At 44.2% G+C, this 26,282-nt stretch overlaps 1 protein-coding gene across 2 annotated transcripts in view; it reads right to left on the reverse strand.

Moving 5' to 3' along the window:
* LOC138261558 (uncharacterized) overlaps positions 1 to 26,282 on the reverse strand; it is a 257,041-nt gene that overhangs the window by 70,375 nt on the left and 160,384 nt on the right. For both annotated transcript variants that reach the window (XM_069210618.1, XM_069210619.1), the window contains exons 3-4: positions 17,203 to 18,384; positions 7,838 to 8,022 (exon numbers count right to left, since the gene is read on the reverse strand). In XM_069210618.1, coding sequence (XP_069066719.1) covers positions 7,838 to 8,022; positions 17,203 to 18,193 — 1,176 coding nt within the window. In that variant the 5' untranslated portion in view covers positions 18,194 to 18,384. The remainder of the gene's footprint in view (positions 1 to 7,837; positions 8,023 to 17,202; positions 18,385 to 26,282) is intronic.

Below are 26,282 nucleotides of genomic sequence, written 5' to 3' on the forward strand. Positions count from 1 at the left end.
GGGGACAAACACAAATTACAGACCAAATGCTGATCTGTGTAAGGATACTTATTGTGGCATTCGGGGCAGAAGCGGAATGGGGTCCGTTCCATGAGCCTTGATGACGCACGCAGTCGGGCCGACCAGGCCCCGCCAGGGGATAGAAGCCCCGGAGGGCTACCGGAGCTCTTCTTTTATTCGGTGTCGAACTGCTATAACTAACCCGATACCGAACGCAAACAATACCGTCAAATTTTCGGAGATTTAAATAATTTTCCGAACCGAAACACGGAGCGAAGAGGAACACGTCCGAACCCGATGGCGGAAAGAAAACAATCTAAGATGGAGTCGACGCCCATGCGCAATGGAGCTGAAAGGGGAGGAGTCCCTCGATCTCGTGACTCGAAAAGACTTCTTCGAAGAAAAACAACTTGTAACACTCCGAGCCCAACACTAGATGGCGGGATATGCACAGCATGTGTTTCTGCAGCTACACATGCCACCAAACATATATATATACACACATACATACATAAACACACATAAATATATACACACATGCTCACAGCAGGAGCAGAACAAATGGACAAAGGAGGAAGAAGCCGATACCACCAAACGATTTTGCTTGCTATGTTGCAGCAGCCTTCTGGTCCAAAGAAATGAACTGTTGCCTTACCAGCCTGAAGGATTGCTTAGAACATTTGTGGCACTGTGCTGGTCCATACTGTGAAGAAAGGGCAGTCCTTTGAACTAAACAAAAACTATTTACCACTTTCCATTCACATTGCATCGGTTTTGAATGCCGGGAGCAGTCCACACAGAATTTTAAGATCCACTCTCTTGGGGTAAGCTGAGGGCTTTCATGAGCTCCTGGTAATTTCACCCATTGAGGCTACTTGTGCTTTCACAACGTAGCAACAGAGTAACAGCATCCAGTAGGTTATCAAACATACTTTAAACTAATTGGGAGTTTCGACAAAAGGAAGGTAAAAAAAAATACATGCAATCAAAACATGACTTAGTTGCTGCAAGCCGCCAATGAAGAAAAGATGATCATAGGCTGGAAATTAACCAAATATTCAAGGAGGACAAAATAAAGGTCTGAATAAAGGGAAAACACAAGCGAAAAATTGGTCATACCTATTACCAAGAACAAGGTAGAAGCTGAGGAAAGGACGGAAAATGTGACACACGGATAAAGTAACAGGATAGCCATGGTCAGTTGAAAGGGTAACCAAAGATAATTACAGTGAAGATTATAATGTCTAAATGGGAGACTATCCCAAACCTAAGCGTAACAGAAAACACAATTGACAGATGCCGTGAATGGGCTAATTTAAAAGATGTAAAAAGCAATGTAATGCTCCCTCAAACTTTATTCAATCAGAAATGTTATCCATCCTCATTAAAACCCCAAAACAAGAGCTCAAATGAGTAAGAAAAGTGGAGTCTCCAAGAACAAGGGTAACTTTAGTTCTAAAATATGGGTTAAAGGTAGGAATGACTGCGTCTGTGACATAAATAGTGAATTTAGTTGCTTAAACCCCTCCAACCCAACCTTCTGAGCCAACCACACCAGACCACAAAAGGGAAGAAAGACCAAATTGAATCAGACTATGAGCCTCCTTATCAGCAATTTCAAGATTGAGGAGGCCAACACCTTCAAAGGGATAAAGATAATTGGCTTGAAAAGTTCGTTCTCATCCTGCTAAGAAGTGCAGAAGGGCCAAATAATGCCAAGAAATTAGGGCAGATACAAGTGATAGGGTAAATGCTCCTAACCACAGACAATATAAGGAGGTCATGTCTGAGCATATCTTGGATCTCTTTTTGAAGGTAGCCCCTTGGAGTGATGCTTCTGTACAAGCTAGATAAAGCTCACCATGACGGGACATGTAAATAAAAAACCTCTTCCTTCTCTAATGTGCACTGAGGCAGCTAAATTGCTTTAACAGAATGTTGAAGATCAGTGAGTTACCTATATATATATCAGGAGGGCAATTATGACCTATTTGGATATTTTGGAACAAGACTGGATATTTTCTCAAATTTTCAAACAAAAACCAACGATTGTGTTTAGATGGAAAAAGAAAAGTACAGAGTTAATTGTAATTGTATAAGCTGGGCGACATAAATAAACAATACATTGAGTCAAATATGAGACTGTGCCTAAACGTTTTTTGGAATGAGAAGGCAATTTAAAGCAAAGTTTTTTTTTTCAGATTTGAGAAGTGGGGGTGAGGCCAAAAAGAGGCGGAGATTTTGATAGGAAATAATACAACATGAATTTTGAGACATGCTAGGTAAACATTCAAACTCCAGATGATTTGAATGATCGGCATGACTTATCTTCTAGTTATAAAATAGTTATGTAATACTTTAAGTGATTTTTCATTTGGTTTACTAAGAACTTAACATGTCCAGTGTGTGATTCAATACAAATTATTGTCTGCCAATAGAAAAATGTAATTACCTTGGAGCTGCTGTTTTGGGAAGAAACTTTTAAATTTATGATAATGTATTTATTTGTGAGGATGTACTATTTTGCTATGAGATACAATCTAAGATGGATCACATTTTGAGTGTACCCTGTAGCCTGGGAAACGTCTTGGCGGTCATCTTCTTTGGAAAACTGAGCCAAAGCTCTCACCTCACAATATTCTCCTAACAAATGGTGAGATGCCACCTTCCTTACTTAAGATTGATACAACTTACACAAACTTCACTGCCAGAAAAACAGAGGGGTGTGTAGGAAAACAGCTGGGAGGATTTTGAAAGAGCTGTAGAACAAAAAGATTACAATTCACAAAATGGCACCATATGGAAATTACCAATGCACTTGCAAAACAGGGGGATTTTTCAGGACACCTAGACGTGCTCAAACAGACAAATAAGCATGGAGGTGGGCAGCCCACCTTACCATCCATGAATCTAAATGTTATAGGTGCCTGTTGATTGTGTAGTCCAGACGAAAGACATATGCTTTCAAACCTCTGTTCTAAACTTTCATTGTCACCATTAGCTTTGATCTGTTTGCAGTCCAAGAGCTCCAGCAAGTCATAACCCTGACATAACTATAGCTTTGTGTTCAATTAAAAGAACTATGTAATGAATGTGCTTTTTTCGAGACACACAGGATGTGTCCTTTTGATTTACTTTTCATAGTTCTAAGTCTGTACCATCTTAAGAACAGGATACATTTTAGACAAAGGACAAGAGACATGAAGATACACTAGTTAATCCTCTATCTGCAAGAAAGAGATCAACATACACAGGATACAGGTAATCCATCCAGCAAAGCAGAAGTTAAATCTTCTATCTAGATGTGCAGTGGTACTGTCAGACTTGATAATGGGAACATCATTGAGAATGCTATGCCAGTCTTTGCCTAAAATAATTTATGGACCTCCACCCGTCACCATTAAATATACAGATAAAGAGAACAGTGTCCATCTAAAGGGACTATTAGCTCCATGTTATCACTTATAGTATTAGTCCTGGATTTTATGATTTCTTTAACTAGTATTTGAAGCCAAATATCAAGAAACTATTGAAATATGATTACTGAAATGCCACAGTAGAAACAGAGACAGAAAGTAAATAGTAGAAAACACCACCACCTCCCTACATAAGGCAATTATTAAATTTTTAAGTACAACACAATCAAGAGGACAAAATCATGAAAGATTGGAGCAATCCTACCACGAAGACTCAGGCAAAGTTACAGATCATGCAGTGTGGAAAATAACACTGAGCAGGAGACTTGAAAGATACCCTTGGCAGTGAGATATTCATGCAAAATACATTACAAATTGTAAATCTTAATTTCAATTCAATTCTGCCAAAAATGTCCTTTGGTTACCAACTTCAAAGGCTTCTGCAAAGTTTCTCTGCTGCCTCAAAACACAATTCTACCTCCCTTCACTCACTCTTCTTAATAACTCCTGACTATGGCCCTAACAGAGTGTAAAACATAAAGACCACCCTTCAATCTGCTCCATAAAGTGTTTTCCACCTATTCACCATTTTCCCATTTTAATCATACGCCTGCCTCTTATCATCAAAATGTGGGAACCATGCATACATACTTATTCCTTCACCATCCAATCTGTCATTACAACTTCTGTTGAATGCAGGGTCAATAACTTTAGGCAGCTGGGTTCTGGTTGTAGTAAAGCGCCCGACACACTTTTTTTGCCTGTTTTTTAGATGCAACTTTGACTGACGTGCTCTGGGTTCCTGATAACCTGGTCCCCAGTACCAGTGTTCCTTCCCTACAACAAGACACTTAGGCCCTCATTACAACAAGTAACAATGCTAATGCGGCTGCACTCCCGCGGTGCCCATTATGACATCCCCGCTGGGCCGCAACATGGGAGCCGGCTCCAAATGGAGCCGGCGGTGTTGTGGCCGTGCGACGGGTGCAGTTGCACCTGTCGCGCTTTTCACTGTCTGCAGAGCAGACAGTGAAAAGCCGCATGGGGCCCGCAGGGGCCCCGCGACTCCCCGCACCGCCAGCCTTTTCCTGGCAGTTCAAACCGCCAGGAAAAGGCTGGCGGTAGGGGGACTCGTAATCCCCTGGGCAGCGCTGCAAGCAGCACTGCCCTGGCGGATTACTACCGCCGGGGCCATTGTGGCGGGAAACCGCCGGCCCCGGCGGTGCGACAGCGGCGCTTCCGCCGCGGTCGTAATGACACTGGAAGCACTGCCAGCCTGTTGGCGGTGCTTCCGTCATTTCAGCCCTGGCGCTCCTGTACTGCCAGGGTTGAAATGACCCCCTTAGTCACTTGATCCCCAGTGACCAGGTCCTTCAGACCCCTGTAAATCACTAATAATTGATACCCCTGGTATCTAGGGCATGGGTACTGAAGGGGGCCCCTCAGAGCTGCAGCGCTACTTTTGCCACATTGAGGGACCCAGCACCAACCTTATGCAGACTGCCATTGCAATCAGCCCTCTAGCAGTCCTTCCAGCCCTAAGGCAGGGTGCACTATATTGCATGTGAGGGCACAGCTGCACGGGCAGATATGCCCCTGATATGTCTTTGTAGATTCTCAGACATGATAAGTAACCAGGGAACCCATTTTAAATGTATGTGCTGGACACTGGTCACTGTGAGTTCCCCAGTTACACAATGGCTTCTCTGAATATAGGGATGTTTGGTATCAAATATCTCAGAGTAATAAACCCTCACTGACGTAAGTAAGGGATATATTAATAATGTCACCCAGAAGGCACCTTAGAGGTACCCCCTGAAAACCTACCAGCTACTAGTGGAGTGACTGACTGGTCCTCACCAGTTCAGCTACCACAGACAAGTTTCTGCCCCCCCCAAGGAGACAGCCAGTGCTCTTGAGGGCCAGAGATAAAAGCCTGCACTGGGCGGAGGTGTTATCACCACATCCAGACAGGATGGACATTCCAGGACTGGGAACTTCAGAGGCCTAGCTGCCTCACTAATGCAACCCAGGTCTCTCCAGATGGTGAAGATGACTGACCTCCCTATCCTGACCCCATCTTTGGCTGCAGCACAGAGAGGAAAATTGGGCAGATTAGGATGAGTGCCCACTTCATGCCAGTCCCACCCCTAAGGTGGATGAGCTGAAGTGGACACTACTTTTCAAATTCCTCCACCTTGTTTGAAAGGAATTAGGTCTCTAGGGTTGAGGTTATGCCCAGCGGAAGTGGTCATAGAAAGGGTGTAGTCACCCTAAAGATGGGCAGCCCACTGGCTACTGCCTGGCACTCCCTGTTATGCCCCTAAATTGAGTATTTAGGTGGCACCCCTAAACCCTAGAGCTCAGATCCTGACTGCCTACGAAGCAAAGGACAAGGAAGAGTTGTACCTGCAGAAGAGGAGAAGAAGAAGCAGCTGATTGGAACCAGCCCCTCCGGCTTGCTTGCTAACCTCGACAGACTGTGTCCAAAAGACGATACGTCCTGCAATTGAGCCTCCAAGAAACCCAGGAGGATTGTCTGCCTTCTGCAAAGACTCAGACTCCTGTGAGCAGCAGAACTGCTCTGCAACAAAGTTTCAAGAAAGGACACTGCAGCCCCTGGAATAGCAAGCAAATGAAACCCGAAGTGACCTATGCATCTGACGACCACGGCCCAAGGAGAAGCCAACCAATGGTGCCAGCCCAGTTCCCCAGCTGTCTGGAGTCCGAGTCAACTCAGATTTCCCCCCCTCTTGAACTCCCCCAAGTTGCCTGTAGCCTCTGCACGTAGGCCCCCCTTTTCTGCAGCTTTGTGGTGAGAGACACCTCCAGCAACCACTGCACTCATCGCCCACTGACCCCATCTGAGGTGGGCCACTAGTGACAACAACATCCCCTGGCTCCCCTGAGCTTGAATCCACCCTGGGTCCACCCCTGCTGGGCTGTCCAGACACCTGCAGCCTCAACAGGCAGGGCCCCCTGACCACTAGTGCTCCCGGACAAGAAAACCTGATGCCTAATGGCACCCCTGCATCCTTTGCCACTGGGCACTGGAGAAGAGGACCAAAGGTGCACCTACGTCACCGAACACCCCAAGTCTACTAACTACCTGCTTGGTGTCCCTGGCTGGCTTCTTAGCCAGAGCCTGCAGCCTGTTTGTCACGAGGCCCAACTCCCATAGAGAACCATTGGGCACCCTACACCTTACTGCATCCGGCCGCCCCAGTACTGCCCGGTGTGACCTGGTGGTGTGCTTCTGATCAATATCCAGTACTTATCTTTGCCTCCCTGAGTTCAACCTCGCAAGTTATTGTTAACCGTGTGTTTGTGGAACATTGTTTTCCTCCACAGGATAACATTGAGAGAACTTTGAAAATTGCACTAAGTGTTGATTTCTGAAACTGGAAAGTTTTTATGATTAAAAGTCTACTTTCCTGATTACGAAGTTCTTGGGTTTGAAACATATATAAAAATAATTGTTATTTTTATAAATTGGTCTTGGATTTATTCTTTGAGTGTGTGTGTCTCATTTATTGCCTCTGTGGGTACAACAGATGCTTGGCACTACTCTCTGATATGCCTAACTTCTCGCTCATACTGCCACAAAATAGGGCATTAGTCCTATCTACGTTTGCCTCTGCAAAGATAATTGGGGATCCACTGGACTCTCTGAATAGTGTACTTTATTTTAGTGCACTATATAGAGAGCCAGTTTCCTACAGTCACACCTTTCATCTCATTCATGCAGTCACCTGTCTGTTCACCACTTTTTCCCCTACCTTGACAAGCCTAGATAAATATTTGCACTCTTTTTTTTAGCTCTGTCACCCTGATGCACCACACATTTAAAAGCAACACATTAACGTCCACAATTCAATTCTCTATGGCTCTTAATCTCCTCCACTATCACCTTTCAAACTGACTTCTTCAATTGTCCATGACATAGTTAAGTACATTCTCCATTATCAGACTCCCTCATGTACATAATTATCGGACCATTAATAAAACTCTTTAAACTGTGACATCACAGTCTGACCAGTTATGGCTGGTTCAGTATAAAAAAAACTCTATTGGAGATCAATAACACCATTCCACTGTTCTCATCTGCATCTCTTGCCTTCTCTTCTTGTAACATACCCCCTGCCCTAAAATAGACACAAGCCCCTTGCCCCCTAATTCTCAAACCAGGTTATTTAATCTTCTAAAAGGCACCTGTACCAGTATCTACTGGAATTTCAAATGTAGACTGTTCCCAGTCTCTATAATCCACTACCTGTCTATTCTACTACATAATCCTGCCAACTGAAGTCAAAGGTGCCTCTGAATAGCAGCAGAAACTCCACTTACTAACTCTCTTCTAAAATTTCAGACCTCAAATGAGACAGTAGCCATGAACTTGTTGTATCCAACAATCATCTTACCTTTTTTTGGAGATGAATTGCCCGGTCCACAATCTTCTTCCTCACAATTAGTGCTGGGTTCCTTGGAGGGATGAAAGGCATTCTCCCTCTGCCATTGAGTTGCTGCTGGTGATTTATAGTAGCCACTGGAGGGGAGTGGCTTACAGAAATGGGGGGCTGGCTAGCAGAACTGACCGGGCAATCACCTGTACAAGGAAAAATTCTAGTTGAACCACAATGGAAAGAGCAGAGGGGAAGCATGCCTGAGAAGAATAATAGAAGACTGTATAGAGTGCGGACTTACACAACAACCCTGATGGAAAATTAGAAAACGAAGACAATGAAAACTTGTATGGAGTGAAGTGGACAGGTTGCTGCAGATCTGATTTTGGAATTCAAAGAATCTTTCAACTATAGGACCTTAAAACTGTGAGACCACCATTGCTTAATTTGAGCTGTTGGTTTCCGGTGCTCAGCACCAGCCCTTAACTGTCAACATCAGCACTTATGACAGTCTGCCACAAGGCGGTGCTGCCTGTCTAATTCAAAGATGGCTACAACAACATTTGTTCATTAATTAAAAATGACTAATAACTGCTGCCCAAGCCATTCTTATAGCTCTGGGGGCAAGGAATAGTCTGAATTGTCACAATTGTAGGAGTCTGATGGTCAGTTTTGTATTAGTATGGCATTGGCAGGGGCATTGGGTGGTCCATGCTGCACTGGCCTTCTGATGAAGGGCCTGGGACTTTCTTTATTACACACTAAGCACTGGAGACAACATTTTACCTCCGGCACCTGGTATATGGGATAAGACAATCTTTCCCTTAAGTGAATGCAGAGGGAAATGAAAAAGGTTCTCTTTAAGAACTGTCAGAACACATTCAGGCAACTTATCACCTCAGTTATTGCCATATAATGTGGTTAACCTTCAGGAATGTGAAGGGAACAGGTAAAGAAGAGATGGGGTACAGATAGCCTTTTGCTTCAAAGACCACTATGGGGGTGAACCTTACTATTATAATAAATAGCTTTATTCAGTCATTACACAGCATAAAGAAATACAATAATAACAAAATATAAAAACCAACAATAAGGAGATAAGATGACCTAAAATCTCGATGTACATATACGTGGTTTAAAACGTAACAATAAAAAAACATCCCTTTTCTTCATACCTGCTAAATCCTAAAAAATATTAACATGGAATAAAAGATTTATTTCAATGAGTGATGTCGTATACGGCAAGCTGTCGCAAGGAACTTGCTGACAGCGTGGATAACATTTATGGAAGTGTCACTCTTTAAAATCCTAATAGCTGTAAAACATTGTCTCAGGCCCAGGTTCCGGCAAGTTGCACGGATCCATTTTGCTCTGGGAGTTGTATAAGCAGGGCAAAAGAACATAAAATGTTCAGTAGTTTTTGTGCAAACAAGACAAGCTGGGCAAAGATCTGTGGATGAAGACCCGCCCCAATTCTTAGTTAGAGATAACAACGGGAGGCTTCCAAAACGGAAGCATGCGTAAAGACCCTTCCCCAGCAGGTCAGGAATCAGGTCAAGATATTGTTCAAACTGGGGGTACCACTTGAAGTCGATGAACAGATTGGTCAATCTAACACAGGATGTGCAACTGACCAGGTCACTCTTTATATGGGACCAATATACTGTCTTTAGGAGGGTCTTGTCAGCTCTCTCCAAGATGTGTGGCTCTTCCCAAAACCTTCTTAGACCCAGAACAGAGAACCAATTAGATACATGCACGACCCAGGGTATGGTAGCTGCTCCTGGCCTCCTTAGAATATCCAGTACTGAATCTCTGTATACAATAAGTTCCGGAACAGTCAAGATCCTTACCCAATATAACAAGGGTCTTAGGGCTAACAAATTGGTTATACGATTAAAGCCTAGGTCCAAAAACACAGGAATCAGAGGAGTACTCTGGGGGCATGCAAGTAGGGCCCTGGCAAAGTTGTTTTCTCCTACTGCCAATCTTTTGCTCTCAAAGTATCCCCATAGTTCAGCACCATAGGTGGCTGCACCCTGCGCTTTTGCCAGATAGATTTTGATAGCTGGAGATACGGCTTTGGAGACAGAATTCTTATAGAAGCGCAGGATAGCAGCCACTCTATGCTGAAGGAGCCTCATATGCTTTTACCGATTTGCTCCTCCCAATGCAAGTTATTTGAAAGCCTCACGCCTAGGTAGTCTATGGTCTTTACTCTACTTAATAGGGCCCCATCCAAATTGATGGTGCATCTTCGGCTACTGCCAGCAGAAAACACCATCAATTTTGTTTTTTTAACGCTCAATTCCAAGCCTTGGTCATCACAGAAGGACTTGAATCTATCCACGAGGGTTTGGAGGCCCATAGGAGTCTTGGAGATAAGAAGAGAATCGTCAGCAAACAACAGTATTGGAATCTTCTGCTTGTTTAGAGTGGGGGCGTCATTGGTGCATGAAAACAAGATTTGTACCACTTCATTGATGAATAGCGTAAATAGTGTGGGAGCCAAGACGCAACCCTGGTGAACTCCCCTCCGTATAGGGATCTTATTAGTCAAGTCTCCTTGGTCACCCCTCCTCACTTGTGCATATGTGTCATCATGTAGGCGTTGTAACAGAAACACTAGATTGGTGGGGACGCCCATCTGGAGTAATGCTTCCCAAAGCTTTTCTCTGAAAACCAAATCAAAGGCAGATCTGAGGTCTACGAAGACAACAAAAAGAGGTTGTTTTGCGAGGACCACATATTTCCAATACAGGAGGGTCAATCTAAAAACCTGATCTATCGTGCTAGTTTTGGAACGGAAGCCCGCTTGGAGCATGGAAAGGGCCTGATGTTCTTGGACCCAGTTTGTTAACCTCTCTAGCAGTTGTTTGGCAAAAAATGTCTGCATGTTATCAATCAGACTAATGGGTCTATAATTTGCGGGAGAATTTGCAATGCCCTTTTTAAAAATAGGAATTATCTCAGCACCCTTCCAAGTGCTTGGAATTGAGCCACCAGCAGCGATTCTATTTGAAATCAAACTAATATACCAGGACCAAATAGTTATTTCAGATTTATATAGGTCACCTGGTATTTTATCGGACCCCGGCGCTTTTCCTGATTTTAGTGAATTGATTGCAATTTTAGTTTCCTCTAAGGAGAAGACGAGTGGTTCAGAGCAGTCACCCTGATTGCCCAACTGGGGGGTGGTTAAATCGTGTGCTGGGGAATGTCCAACTAATGGATTATTGGGGGCAGCATAGAGATGGGTAAAATGATCTACCCACATCTCAGGTTGAATATGATTCCTTATGCGCCTCCTGCCCCCTCCTTGCCCTCTGGACAGTAGATCCCAGAACATCATATTGTTATTGTTTTCCGAGGCAAGAATCAAACCCTGCCAGATCGAATTTTCCCATAACTTTTTTGCCAGTGTTTGAGCCTTTTTATATGATCGCCTGGCTGATTGAATCTCTACAAGGGAGCCTGACTTAATGGCACCGTTTAATTCAGATTTGGCCCTACTACAGTCTTCATTATACCATCCTCTGTCGCCCTTGGGAAGGACATCATCCCCTTTGGCTCTAGTCTTTTTGTAAAAAAAAAAAAACTCTCAAGTCCCTTAAGCATTCCTTGGTGAATGTCTAGGATAGGGATGTTATCAGTTTCGTGTTCCTCATAAATTGCCAACTCATCTACGAACAATTTGTAAATCCCAGCCACCGAGTGAGAACTAGAAAAAACCTTTGGCCATGAGACCTTAGTGTAATTATTATTCAGCAATGGAGAGGGAACCTCCGACGTTGTAAATTCGAGGTTCTTCTAAAAACATCCCCATCCATAGATAATAACAAGGGGTTATGATCACTTTCACATCGAGGTTCCACTTTCATGTCCTTTAATAGAGGCCATAGCCTAATATCAAGTAAAAAATAATCTGTTACACTTGTGGACGTCCCTCATTTAAAAGTAGGTGCCAGATTTAGGTCTGAGGGTGTGCGTCCATTGCAAGCCCCGAGACCATACTTTAAGCATAACATAGCTAGCTGGAGGGCTACACGAGAGCGAGTACACTGGTAGTTGTTCGTTAACTGTGGGATTCCCCACATCTCGTCTTCCTCGTCTGTTAAGCAAATAATCATATCGGAGGGTTCAAAAGCACAGTTAAAATCTCCGGCTAATATTAAATAAAATGGGGGATTTAGGGAGTCAAGAAATTCTGTCAACTGTAACAGAGTTTGAGACTCAAGTCCTCTAGGAGCAGATCTCGCATATATATTAATAACAATAATTTTGAATTCCTGATGCAAGGTAAATTGAACTCCTATTAGATCCACAGAGTCTATTTTTAACCAACAATGTTCTCATTGCAAGTCCTTGTTAATAAGCATTAATAAGCCCCCTTTAAGACGGCATTTGACCCTTTTCCGATTGCTGGGCAGGAATATTATATGAATAAAACCCATCACTAAAAATTTGCTCATCAGCCCAGGTCTCATGAAACAAGCAAATGTGAAAATTATTAATAAAGGTAGCCCACTCCAAGTCCCCCAGCTTCTTACGGAGACCAGCTACATTCCATGTTAAAATTAAAAGCTCAGGATTGGCTAAATCGTTGTCGTTATTGGGGCTAGGACCCTCTTCCATACGAGTGTTCCCAGTGATAACATCTGACCGCACATCCTGATTGCCATTTAGTCAATCAATTGCGTTCAGAGAATGGGAAGACTTGTGGTCCACAGGGATTCACATTCCAGGGCCGGGGCTAGCTCACTAGTAATCATTCCTGTATGGGTGCAAGGTGGTTTTAAAGAGAGGTTAATGCCAACCCTTTTCGTGACCCACAGATCACGTGTTCGGGTTATAAATTCCATGAGGTGGTCCACCGTGGATTTTTTTAATAAGGCAGACAGAGATGTAATCATGCTTTAACCCTGGTTGACTGTATCTTCCTACCTTATGGATATCAGAACGAATAACTGAAAGACAATCACATCTAAAGCGCAACCAATGGATAACCTTGTTGGTCAAGGAATCATGGTCTTCGAAGGAGCCAGGTAGCAGTTTGGGAACATTAGTCAAGAAAATAACACTGGCTCTACTTATTTGACCCTGGTGTTGTGCCTGTCTTGCCAACCGTGGCATACCCATCGTGGAACTGCCAGAGCCACTAGGGGTCCCATGGGGGCAGCTGCTCCACCTAACCCACTGGATGTGACAGCCCCCTCAAGTGCATTTTCCGCAGGGCTAGGCCATATTGCAGTGTAAACACCCCCCCGGGCACCCCTGTTATTAGATGCTCCAGTACCCTTCTGGCGTGACCTTAGAGGGTCGATTCGATTGCTCTCCGCATGGGGCGGAATTAGATCTAATGGGAGGGGGTTTGTCGCCATCCTAGAGGGAGAAATAACTGGTTGTGTTCCTGGCTTAGGTACAGTTTTGCCCACACCCATTCCCAGCCCCACCTTCGTTTTTATTATCTGGCAGCTACAACCATTTTTAGGCACTAAGTTCTCTCTCATCAGCCCTAATAAAGATACAACCAGAGACTTTACTTCGTCCACCTTTCATAAACGAGGGCTAAGTTGCCATTCTCATGCGAGGATTGCGCACCATCAGAAATGAACGCTTTGTATTGGTGACTAATATCCTCAGTAGCGTCTCTGTGCAGAATGTGTGTTATATTGGTAGGCAAATCTCCCTCTTCCTCCAGTAGCCCAAATCGGTTAGAACATGGGATATTAGGAATCACTACAATCTCAGGGCTTAGTGGGTGGGGGATAGCTATAGTACCCATAGAGGGGAAATCCGAGTGACTAAGTGGAACATCCACAGTACTGGGGAGAGTAGCTAATGTCATGTGGGCAGTTTCACCCTTCGGGGCAGGAAAATCCTCAATTGGAGAGGTCGAAACTGAAGAGTGTGTTGGATGTGACCTCTTCTTCCTGACGAAGATTTCTGGTATTTTCCCCATCCCCAAGGTAGCACACTTTTTTGTAGGTGGATGGGGATTACTTTTCAAAAATTCATCAACCTCCTTAAACAACATATCAATTTGATCGGGGGGTTGAAACCTTTGCTTTTAGCAGGACTCGCTGGGTTTTTAGTATGCTTTTTCGATTTTTTGGTGCCATTTTGTCACGGTGGAACATCCACGGCTTTGCGTTTTCCCATTGCAGGTTACCAGCAATATGCAAGTCACAGCACCAGAAGTGGTAGAGATTGCCCAAAGTACTTCTCTTGTGAAGAAGAGTAGAAAGGTTTGTTAAGCCTCTGGTGCTTAAAGAGCCGAACACCACCACAAAACGACTTAGTTATATTAAATGAAGTAGCCAGTACTCAGGTGTCGCTTGGACAACACATGGCAAGAGGGCCCAATATCATACCTTAGGGCCCAGACGGGCCCGCCCTGGGCCCAGGCTTTGCCCGGGCGTGTCCCACGATGCGGGCGTGCGATGAAATTTAAAGGGGCCTTAGGGTCCCGCCCCCTGGCAAAAGCAGCAGCAACAAGCATCCAGCGCGACCCACAGTGCAGGCACGCAATTAAATTTAAAGGGGCCTTAAGGTCCCGCCCCCTGGCAACAGCAGCAAGCGTCCAGCGCCGTTGAACCTTATTCTCAGGGATTAGTTTTTGAGTCAAATGTGTTTCAACTCGTGCATTGGCGATGTGAATAAAACAATAGACTAAAAAAAAGATGTAAAAGGTTTTACCACCAGACACCCTTGTAAAATACAAAAGAGGTAAAAATGTAAGTCCAATTATACCACTACATTCATGAATTATAGCTACAGAAACCTTAAATTGACCCTGCTATGTGTTCCCTAATCTTTTCCCCTTAAACCATTTTGAAGGGTGCGTGGGTAAGGGGAGATACCCAGGTAACGCCTACCATGCCGGCATTTCCTGCACTATCTTCTTACAGATTTCTTACTTTAACCTTACACTGATATCAATCCTAACACTAAACTTTAACCTAACCTTAACAATAACTTCCTATAGACCATTCCTTAGTTATCCTTACCCCTACCTAAACGTGTCTACTTTACCTTACATAATTCCTTCCACTATATTTTAGTCTAAACCTAACTCTAACCACTAAACAATCATAATCCAAGCCTAAATTTAACCCAACACCATTTCTCAACTCAATCCTAAACCATGTATTTTTGCAGTTTTGTTTTACCTTTCATATATTCTAATGTTTGTAGTCTAATTTTCTGCTTTTTTGTTTGTACATTTTCACACTGTTCTCTCACTCAGTCTACCTTTTATCTCAACCAACGGTCAGATCACCTGTTGATCCTGGGACTGGCATTCGGGGTTGCATTGTTTCACTTCAGTGAAAGCTACTTGGATCTAAACATTCTTTGCAGATCAGATTTCCTTGCAATCAAAAAACTGAACTGACATGGGGCTTAGTTGATCTCATTCTCTAAGTCTACCAGAGGATCTGACAATGGTTTATCTCAAGCACCAGTATAGCAGTCAGAGAACGATACACCTACAAGACTGGTACAGTAGAGTGACAACCTTTCATCTCAGGGATAAGTGTTGGCCAACCTTTCACCTGAGTTCATGCCTTGGTGTTTTGGCCATCTTTCACTTCGGGTGGCTGCCTGCATTAAATGTAGAAAATGTCAGTACACACTGCACATAATCCTCATGACAGAAAAGCTGCTCAAAAGATTAAAGTAGGGTGAAATGGGGATGTCTGAAAGCAAAGTTCAAGAGAAACGTCACTCTAGAAAGATGAAATTTATAACAAGCAATATCAGACTGCTGAGTAGTCTAGAGTAGTGACAAAGCACACATCAGCAGATGCTACTTCAACTCAGAACCAAAGATCAGCCTTACAGTACTCTTTGTACACTTCACCACAGGAGCAGGCCCAGTGCAGTTTTACCCAGTACATGTGAATGTACTGACAGGATCCATGGACACCTCTAGCAAACCAGAACTTTGGTGAAGCATTCTTTTCTACCCCACTACTGTGATCCCTTCTCTCACCCACTAATGCCTCTCACATGGCATGCAGCACGACCATCTAGTCCAGTACCAACACCAATCCTGACTTGTAGAAACACAACATAGGTTTCTAGCCTGGAGACCATACACACACACAACACATAGCTTGACAGCAGATACGGTAATTCAGATCTGCATAAGTGGCCTAGTTTTGTGCCAGTTCTCACCAATGCAGAGACTACAGTAAACCTGACCCCTTCCGTAAAAAATACATTTCTAGTAAGTCTTACTATCACTAGACCCTCTTCCCAGTTTCAGTTAGACCTCCGCCACTAGGAGTACACTTCCACAAAAAATAACCTAATACAGTAGATATATTTCAGTGACAATACATAGCCTGAAACAGCATTCCACAATTCTCTGTGGATCTCAAATATTTAACCTTTGTAAACCAAAGAGGGGTGTTTTATAGGAAGAGTAAAACAGCAAACCCCGGTGTCAGCAAACAGTGGAAGAGATAAATACCTATGATCGTCCCTTAAACAAAATTTACAGTCCTACATTTGAGACTTTCTTTGAAGAGATTTCATTAATTTTCCCACACCTGCTATCAGCGTGGCAACCCACTCTAGACGTTTACTTTTGTAAAGTGGAACCTATATGCCTTTCTTCAGTCTTGTGGAACTATTCCTTTGTCTATCAACTGATGTGGTGCTGCTGTCACCTTCCTGTTTTCCTAGGATGTATGGAATTCGGCCCCATTTCCTGAGTCATCACATATTGCAAGATTAAACAATCAGCCTTTTTTCTGCCAGGTTGCTGGAATCGGGAAAGCTCGCTCACTGCTCTGCAGAGGCCGTATAGGTGCCATATACGTAGACTCGTCAGTGTGTGAAGGGCACTTCATATATTCACTTATCATGGCCCCTATCAGGCTTTGCGCAAAATCTCAGTTCTGCCTTTTAGATTTATTTACATACAGGACTGAAGTTCTCGGTTGTGTATGTGGATATGGGATGTCTGCTCTGAGTGGACCTCTAAATAGACAACCCCACATTTCCACAATCTCCAGTTTCACAACTTTCCCTGGAGAAAACTATGCTGGTCGAATCTTTCTTTCCTCTTAGTTATGCTACATTTTAAAGGCCTTGCCTGCAGAATTCACAGAAATCCCAGTAAAAGGAATAAAGGAAATGCACACAACTCGAATACTACACATTGATCGAGGGTGTGGCCGCTGTTCCGATTCCTAAAATTCACTAGTCTAAGCTTGAAAAGATTGTTTATTGAACACAGAGTGGTTTGTGTGGGATGGATACAATGTGGACGTTATCTCATCAAGCATCCTGAAAGTCCTAAAGAAAAAAAACAAGTACTCCTAATAACGTCTTTACTAGTAAAACACGAAACCAGGAATCCTGGAACTTACTTTTCTTTGGGTGAGGTTGCAGCTGCATCCCTGGACCAGGGGCCATAGGAGCTGACGCTTTTCCAAACTGATGGCCATTCTCGGAAAGGGAAGTCACGCTGACAATTTTGATGTCATCCTTGTTGTCTGACAGTTCGTGGTTCGCTGCTCCTCCTCCAGATGGCTGAGTGTTGGACCGGGAGCCCTGCTGCCCATCAGGGCCTTGTTGACGTAGAAGGCCCTGCTGCGCATCATTACACTGTTGCCTGCTGATGCTCTGATGACCATCTGAGACATGCTGACGTGCAACACTGTGTTGCCCATCACTCCCTTGCTGCCGCCCAGTACTCTGTTGCCCATCAATGCTTTGCTGACGTCCGATGCCCTGATACCCATCAGGTCCTTGCTGCCTTCCTATACTTTGTTGTCCATCAAGGCTTTGCTTCCTTCCAGCTGTTTGCTGTCCTTCGTGACTTTGCTGCCACCCAACGCACTGCTGTGCTTCAGGCACCTGTCGCCCGAGCCCCTGCTGCATTTCCGTGACATGTTGTCTTGCAAGACCCTGCTGCCCTTCAGATACATGTTGTCTTCCAAACCCCTGATGATGGTCCGAGCCTTGCTGACGCATTAGGACCTGCTGTCCTTCAGGCCCGTGTTGCCGTACCAGACCCTGCTGAGTGTCTGGGCTCTGTTGTCGTCCAAGGCCTTGTTGCCCTGCAGCTGTGGAGGCCGCAAGGTCCTTCCGCTTGTTCTGCTCGGACCCACCGTCATTCAGCAGGTTCCAGAGCTGCTCGTCCTCCCACGGGTTCCTACTGCCTCTCACCTGCTGGGACCCAGTAGTACCCCCAGACTGTTCTGGTTCCACATTCTTACGTTTTAAGAATAAATACACAGCCTGTGGGGTCACACGGATGTTGTCAAGTTCTAAGACTTTTTTGATCTTGCGAAAGCTCAAGCCTGCCTTGCGCAGCTCCACAATACGCTTTTTGGCATGCTCATCAAGGCGACCCATTGAAACTGCGGCACACGTTTAATGCTGTGCAGAAAAGACACAGGTTCTCTTACTCATGCACCTCTACTTTTAACGGACCTCTCAAATCCAAATTTGTAGTAAGTTCTGGCTCAGCAGCAATGAGCAATGCCTCCTACACCTATGTGCCATTGTGATCTGCAGGAAGGTGTGATTCTTCTCTCCGAGGATCCCTGGTGAAGAGAAAAGTAAAAACCATCAGCTTGGAAATGCACTGAATTACCCTCTTAGCATACATCACCTCCTTCTGAGAATCATAGCCACTGACTTACTTCACAATTAAATGTACTACAGTATGCAACCATTTTACAGTGGGATGAATGTTTCTCTCATTGTGTCCTCCTTCCCTTTGGAAACACAAATATAATATCTCGGTTTGTAGGGAGAGGGCATAAGGACTCCTAGGAAGTTATGTATGGTCATATGAAGTCACTATTGTTGTGTGGAGACTTGAGATCACCAAATCTTTTGGGGAACACAATCATCACTGGAATTTGGTCCCTGGAAGATCTCCCCAGCTAGAAATCCATCTCTAATGCTGCAAAATCATCATGATTTATTGCACACAATTTTTCTTGCAAGAGGATTCACTGCATGTCTTGATCTCCCTAATAACCCTTTCTAGACTCTTTCCCTATCCCTCCTTTGATTCATCCCAACTCTTTTTACTACAATGATCTCTTAAATAACACTTTCTAGACTTGTCCCTCCTCTATCTCCCCTTTATCCTATTCAATTAAACTAACATGTCTACCGCTTGAATTAAAAACGTATGTTTTTTATACTAATCCACCATGTGTCTACTTTGGGTTCTGGGGTAACGTGCTACTCACCCAAAAGCGCCTCGTCAGGGGTAGTAAGCGCTATATAAATACAATTACAATTGTGGGTTTAGTTACAAGAAGGTATGGGTTTGCAGGAGAGGTTGCTAAGTAGTATAATGTCTTAGGAGAGGATGTCATTAAAAGACCCACTCTCTGAGCTACATCTGTTTCTTGTGCTATTTCCTATTGCTAGAAACCAACGTATCTGGCGAAAGCAGAAATGGATCCAAGCAGCTGTGGGCTATACTTGGGACCAATGGAATAATGGAATTCTGCAGCATTTACCCTTAATGAGGGATGTGCTGCATTTGACACATAAACTATCATCCGCTGCATAATCTGTAGATGATTTTAGCAAAAACATGTTTCTACCTCAAACAGATCAAGTTACTATAACCGCAGCAACCTGTGTTGACGCACAGTGGAAGATCCTGTGCAAAGACTGACGGGTCATATTTCAGTTGTTTATAACTGTACTTGGATGTTAAACTGGTACTAATGAAGTGAAACCTTTGCCCAGACAGTATTAACATGTGAAAAAAAGGACAAAATTATGAAGTAGTGTTTATCACAATATGTGCCGCAATAGGTCGCATAATTTGCCTTTTCTTGCCACATAATTTGTTCCTCCTCTAACACAATTCCAGTGGCCCTGGCTATACTCGCTCAGTATCACACAGGTAGAGCAGCAGCTGAGTTGGCCCAGGTGCTTGCCCTCCTTTGTGATCTGGCTCTTTCTGCACAGCAACGTCAGCATTACTTTATAGCAGCTTTCTCTTTACTGTTCACCCTAAATGTCAGCCGTGTTCCGCTGACCCTCCCTACAGGCCTCATTTTATAAGGAAGTATGATATAAAAAGGACGGATATGCTTCCAGCTCACAACATTAACTTGATAAGATGGGGACTACCTCAAATAATGGCATGACTGCGAGCAGGAGAGTAATCTATAGACTTGATGAGCGACTGGTTTGGCATGCTTAAGAAAAATTCACTGGCACAATTATTGGGCACATTCATTGATTGTTTTGCGCATTTTATGGTTGTTCATATGGGCAGCATGTTCCTGTTTTGGTGGTATTTCTTGTAGTTTGGCAGCATTTCCTAGCGGCAGATAATGCTCATTTTTGCTAATTTGCTTATCCGATAATGCTTCCATGCATCTTCAGCCCCAATCATTTCCTTTCCCTAAGATACAGAGAGTTCATATGAATGAGCACCAAAGGCAACATTGTTCGAACGATCTTTGGAATCAGTCCAGCCCTAAAACCAGATACATTTGATGAATGAAAAATAGACTAAAAATGCTTTCAAAATAAACCGCTTGAGAAGATCATCGCCTTCATTCAGTGGTAGGAGATACCTTAGCAGGTTACAAACACCTATCTGCCCAGTAAACAGTAGGACTTGGGCTTGAGTGCAGGCAAAATTCAAGGATGGCTCTTTGGGATGCTTGACTGCACCTTTACGACAGACGCTGCTCTCCTGCCAACAATCTTTACAGCCTTTAACTATGAAGCTCCTAATCTGAATTCCTTTAATTCACAAAGCTGCTATCAGTCGTAACCTGCCTATCTGCTTGATTGCCCCTGTAAATCCTCATTTTTTGTCCAAGCCTTCCCATCATCAAGCTTTGCTCCTAGCATGCATGCTCTGGAGGTTATGGCATACTAACAACCTCTTCATTTGTGTAATTTCTGGGCCTTACTTAGAGTTTGGTGGATGAGGGACATCTGCTAAAACGTGGCACATATCCTGACCATCATTAACACTTAGGGAGAAAAAGAGGCTAAAGTAGACCTAGTCTCTGCCTCTAGTGATAAATCACATCACACATTGACGCGGTAGTCAGTTGGATAGGTACAACTATGTTTTATTAGTACCTATTCTGAGAACTTTTCTCTACCCATGCTATCTCCCCACTGAAAATCTGGGCAATTCCAAGATTTGGATGAGATGGGCTCGCTCATGTAATGTGACATGCTACATCATAGATATATGAGAAATATATTTTTATTGTGATTGTTTTATTATAAAGGATAAGAGGAAACAAATTTAAATGTTGCGAAATATACATTGAAGATACGATTGGTGTATTTATTTAAATATTTTGAATAACAACAAAAAAAGATAAGAAATAAGAAAAACGATGTATAGAGTATGGTCTTCAAATATATATATATATATAAATATATATATATATATATATATATATAAATAACTTTTTAGCCCATATATGTAGAAAATTGCATGCCAGCAACATAATTTCAATCGAGTCTTAGGATTCAAATTCACATCCAAAGCGAATTTGTGTATGTGTATGTTACATCATCGGCCACCTCATCCCACCCTGGTAAGATGATACTACCAGGGCGGACTCGACCTCGATAGGGACTGTCTTGAGGGAGTTCTTAGAATTTATTTATCTGGGATCTACTTTTCGTAAATAAAAATACTTTGGGACAAACCACAAAAAATACTTTATTAGGTGGTACCTACCCTAGGTATGAGTAAAAATACAAAACGAGTATGTTCAAAGGATGTTACTGGATACCATAGCAATTACATACCTCTGTGGTGCTGGCATGTTTCTGCCCACAGTTTAGCCTAAAACAGGTCTCAGACATTCAACAAGGCTTTTTGAGGACCCCTATGTTAGTCTATTTTGTGAATGTACAGGAAAGGGCCTACCTCTCCTTGTTAAATCAAAAATAATTACCACAGAGTACATACAAGGGCCATGGTACCCAGTAACATTAGGTGTTCTTCGGCAATAACACCTCACCATGGGACTCCCTGATGAACCCAGACCCAGAACCTAAGCTAGGAACCACAAAATAAGCATCACCAACAATCTGAACATGACTGTACAAGTTAATGCTGTCATTCCATTGCACTACCACACCCTGAAGACGCTGAAGAAGATCCTCAAATGGCTCCCAAGCAACAACAGAAAAACTGTCACTCGCCCTTGTCATCAGCACATTGGACTATAGAAACACCCTCCACTCTGGGATCACCAAGCAACTCACTAGAAGACTACAAACCATCTAGAAATCAGCAGCCAGACTCATCTTCAAACTCTTACACACAATACCCTTCAGGGAACCCCACCAGCTTGCAAAACACAAACATGCTTGTTCCCTTTTTCCATAAGGATAGATGACACTTTTAAACAGAAATGAGTTGGTTTGACTTTTTTTATTTAAGTATGTCTTCTTATTATCTGTGGTTACTTTCTCTCTGTTTTTAGTCTCTGCTCTTCTTGAGTCCTTCTTTGTTTTCGGAGTTTTCTTCCTTACTTCTTTTTCTTATTTTCAGGTATGGTTTTGGTTTCCCCGGGCAGTGTGGCGTTGACGGTGATTTCCCCGGAGAGAAGAGAAGGAGGAGAAAAAAAAAAGTTAAGGGTCTTATCATTCACACCTTCTTCTTTTTGGGACAGGGGGTGGGGGACGCTTTCACCACCCGAAAACCCAACAGATGTGTCTCTGTAGATAGATTCTTAGCACTTATTTAGGAAAGAAAAACAAATGGAGCAAGAAATATTAAGGCTAGAGCAGTGTGAGCGGTAAGGAGCTGAAAAGCCCCTTAGCAATATTACCACGAAGGGTTGAGCATGCAGGCACGTACCTGCGAAAGCCACGTCCCTCCAGGGACGTGGCTGGCACTGTGATTTGTAAACTGTTCCAGTGCCGGTTCGTCTCTGGGCTTTGTCGCGGCTGTTGGTGTTTCACTCTCCTGCTCCTCTGCTTGCCGTTCAGTCTCCTGCCTCGGCGTCCTTCTTGGTCCTTGGCTCTCTAGCATGTCGGTTTCCCTCTCCTCTCATCTGAGTTCGGCACTCCTCTCTGGCGTTGGAGGAGCCGTTCTGGAATCCGGCGTGTTTATTCTGATATCCGTGTTGGAGTCAGATGATGCATCTTGAGGCCACGCAAATGTGCCCCGGGGGACTGTTTATTATGTCCCGGGGGCTCTGTTTGTAACTGAGCGGCTTCGGTCCAGTTACAATGCTACTTTCTCACTTATCATACAGACATTCAAGAGACTACACAACTTAGGCCTTACCTCCTTAAACAGTCACATCTCCTTCCACCAACTACCTAGTCACCACCACTTAGCAGGCATTTTACTTGTAGATATCCCACACATACACAGAACCAGATAAGGAGGACAGGCATTCTCTTACATCTCTCCTAAAGTGTGGAACGGCCTCCCACCCCAAATGAGAGCCTCCTCCTCTCTTTTTGAATTCTTCCAATTAAACAAACTACCATAAATGGGGCTAGACACACACCTGCTCAGCACCAGGATACCCTCGTGGGTGATAGTGCACTTTACAGATACACAAAACATACCAAGGCCTGTTTTGGTGGAGAGGCAGTTTCCAAGCCCTCCTCAAAGGTGAGCTTCCTTTTGATTGGAATGTGGGGACGTAATTATTCCCCCTGTTCCTTTGTGAATATATAGTTGACGAGCAGCCATTATTTAGCCAAGATAGGCTCCACTGGTGAAGCTGCTTTGGAGGAAGGACTGGAGTCTCTCGAAGGCACAGTCTTATGTTCTGAAATTTTCAGAGCCGAAAGTCTTGTGTCAAGTCGTAGCTGTTGGCTCCGAAGTGGTTGTAGAGGATTATTTGCTCTGTGCTGATGCATTCGGTTCAATGGATCTGCTCGATCCCTAGGCTGCCTGGGATGTTGCCAAGCCGAAGGTCGCTGCAGAAGACGTCTTGGTCTTTGCTGTTTTCAGTGCCGAGCTGGAGGGCTGAAGTCCGGCGACCTGCTTCTGGGGCTTCTTTAAAGTCTTTGTATGGGGAGTAGGGGCTGTTCTACTCATGGGCTGTGCAGAGGTAAGTGGCTGGCTCTCAATATCAGATTGGAAGTCCGACTCTGAATCTTCAATGAGAGAAGGCCTCCTCCTGCTCTGGCTCCTCCTGCGCATGTTCTTCCCAGAAGAAATCCGGAGTGTCGTCTGGTGTTTTGGACGCCGTCTCCAACCTACGAGCTTGTCTCTCCCAAAGCGGCTTCTTGGATCAAAAGGAACGGCAGTTGTTTCTTGTGGTCCAAGAAGAGAGACAAATTACACACCAGATGTTGGTCAGTATGGGGACATTTTGAAAGGTATTGGGGGCAAAAACAAAATGGAGTATGTTCCATCAGCCCTGCATAGTCCGACACCATGGGGAAGATCAGGCCTGAGATGGGTACGGACGCCCATAAGGGCAGTAAGCCCGCTCCCAGTGCAGAAATTCGAACCGACCAGAAAACAGAGAAAAGTCGATCGAATTACAATACCATAGCTGAAAGGAAGATGGACGAGAACAGTTTGGAATAGATCAAGCCGGGAAAATACTGGAGCAAGAGGAACACACGTCCGAACCAGACGGCAGAGAGAAAATCTAACAAAGAACTCGATACCCATGCAAAGAATCACCAAGAGGAGGAGTCACTCGATCTTGTGACTCGAAAAGATTCTCTGAACAAAAACAATTTCTAACACTACAGACCCAACACAAAATAGCAGACTTATGCAAAGCATGTCTATCTACAGCCACACATGCCATTGAACAGGAAGTTTATGAGAACAGCCACCCAATGGGATTCCCATTATATCTTCAGTCTGCCGAATGATGGTTGCCAATGGTTCCACCACCGGGGCAAAATGTAAAGGCGAGAGCGGACACCCTTCTCCAGTGTCCTTCAACAAGTGGAATAGCTAAGTAGGTTGGCTGCTGACGCGTCTGTAGCCGTTGGGGAGACATAGGAGGCCATAATTCTAGAAATCATGTTCAGGCCCAAACTAATTTTAGGAGAACAGATCTCTTGAATGGCCAACTAATGGTGTGACAGAAGTGCAGATGGAAGGGTCCTTGCTGGGTTTGGGGATAAGAGCAATCTCTGCCACCGCTATCGTAGGAGTAAGTCCTGTCTTCATAGTGAATTAATGAAATAGTGTCAGTAGATGAGCTTTGAGGGAAGGCGCGAATGCTTGATAGAAAGCCACAGGGAGCCCATCTGGTCAGGGTGTTTTGCCCGGTGGTAGGTCCCTCAAAGCTCGATGCAGCTCAGTGAAACTAATAGGGGCCTCCAAAAGCTCGGAGTGTTGAGAGTCAAAGGGGTCCCAGGTGGAGGCACCAAGATAGGAATCAATAGGACCTTGCGGGCGTCATCCCTTGCGTAGAGAGTTTGTTAGAAGCTATGAAATGGTTGCTGCTTCACCTGTTCATTAATAGCCCAGGTCACCTTCCCTGTTTTGATCTTGGATATGTGGGCTCACGCTTTTTGTAAACATGAAGATGATAGCAAAGGTGCGGCCCAAATGATAACAGATGTTAGGTTCTAGCGGTTTGTTGGTGACAGGTCTCTGTGACTGCGCAGAGTAACAGGTGATCATGAAAGCTCCGGAAAGTGTGGCCTTGGAAGATCAGATCAGCTTTGTTCCACGACGCCTTGAAGATAGCTTCTTTTTCATTGAAGAAGTGGACCTGTGTCAAGATATCCAAGGGCAGAGTATGGATGGCCTGGTGTATATGCCACTCTTCTAGCCCTGACTAGCAGGTTGAGAGGAGTCCTCGCTCACCGCAGATCATGTGCAGTAGTTTAGCAGTAAAAGACATTATGTTGGTGCCTTCTGCATGCTTGGGTACCCCGCAGATGTTGTTCCTCAGACTTCTATTTTCCAGATATTCTTGCTTCATCTGTAGTTCGATTTGTTGTTCTTCCATTGTCATAACCTTACGCCCTAATGCTTCCTGGTCTTCTGATCGTCTCCTTACCTCCCAAATCATGGACATCCTATTTAATTAACTGAATATAGGATTTGAAGTCAGTCTTAAGACAGCTGATCTTTGATCGGGGTTCTTGCAGAAATCAGTCCATATAGGCCTGAGATATAGGCACAGGGGGAGGATGTCTGGCCTCTTGGGTAGGCTGACAATCAGAGGAGTCCATAGCTGCAGTGGGTGTTTTGTGCATTATTGAGGTGACTGGGTTATCTTTAGGAGGTCCACTTACTACATCTTTTACGGATTTGCCACGTGGCATGACAGGCGGTTGTGGAGACCCTAGGGGGTACCCAATGACACTTAACCAGGATGGCTGAGCAGTATAACATTCGGTGGTCGTGTCTGGCATACAGGAGAGTAGTGGAAGGTGATGTTTGATGCTATGGGGGCCTGGGGCTGAGAGATATCCAAGGTTTCGACTGGGTGGAGAAAGCCTTGCTGTTTATAGCAGGTATGGGTCGAGACTAAGG

Source organism: Pleurodeles waltl, chromosome 10, assembly GCF_031143425.1.
Source record: "Pleurodeles waltl isolate 20211129_DDA chromosome 10, aPleWal1.hap1.20221129, whole genome shotgun sequence".
Classification (NCBI taxonomy): Eukaryota; Metazoa; Chordata; class Amphibia; order Caudata; family Salamandridae; genus Pleurodeles; species Pleurodeles waltl.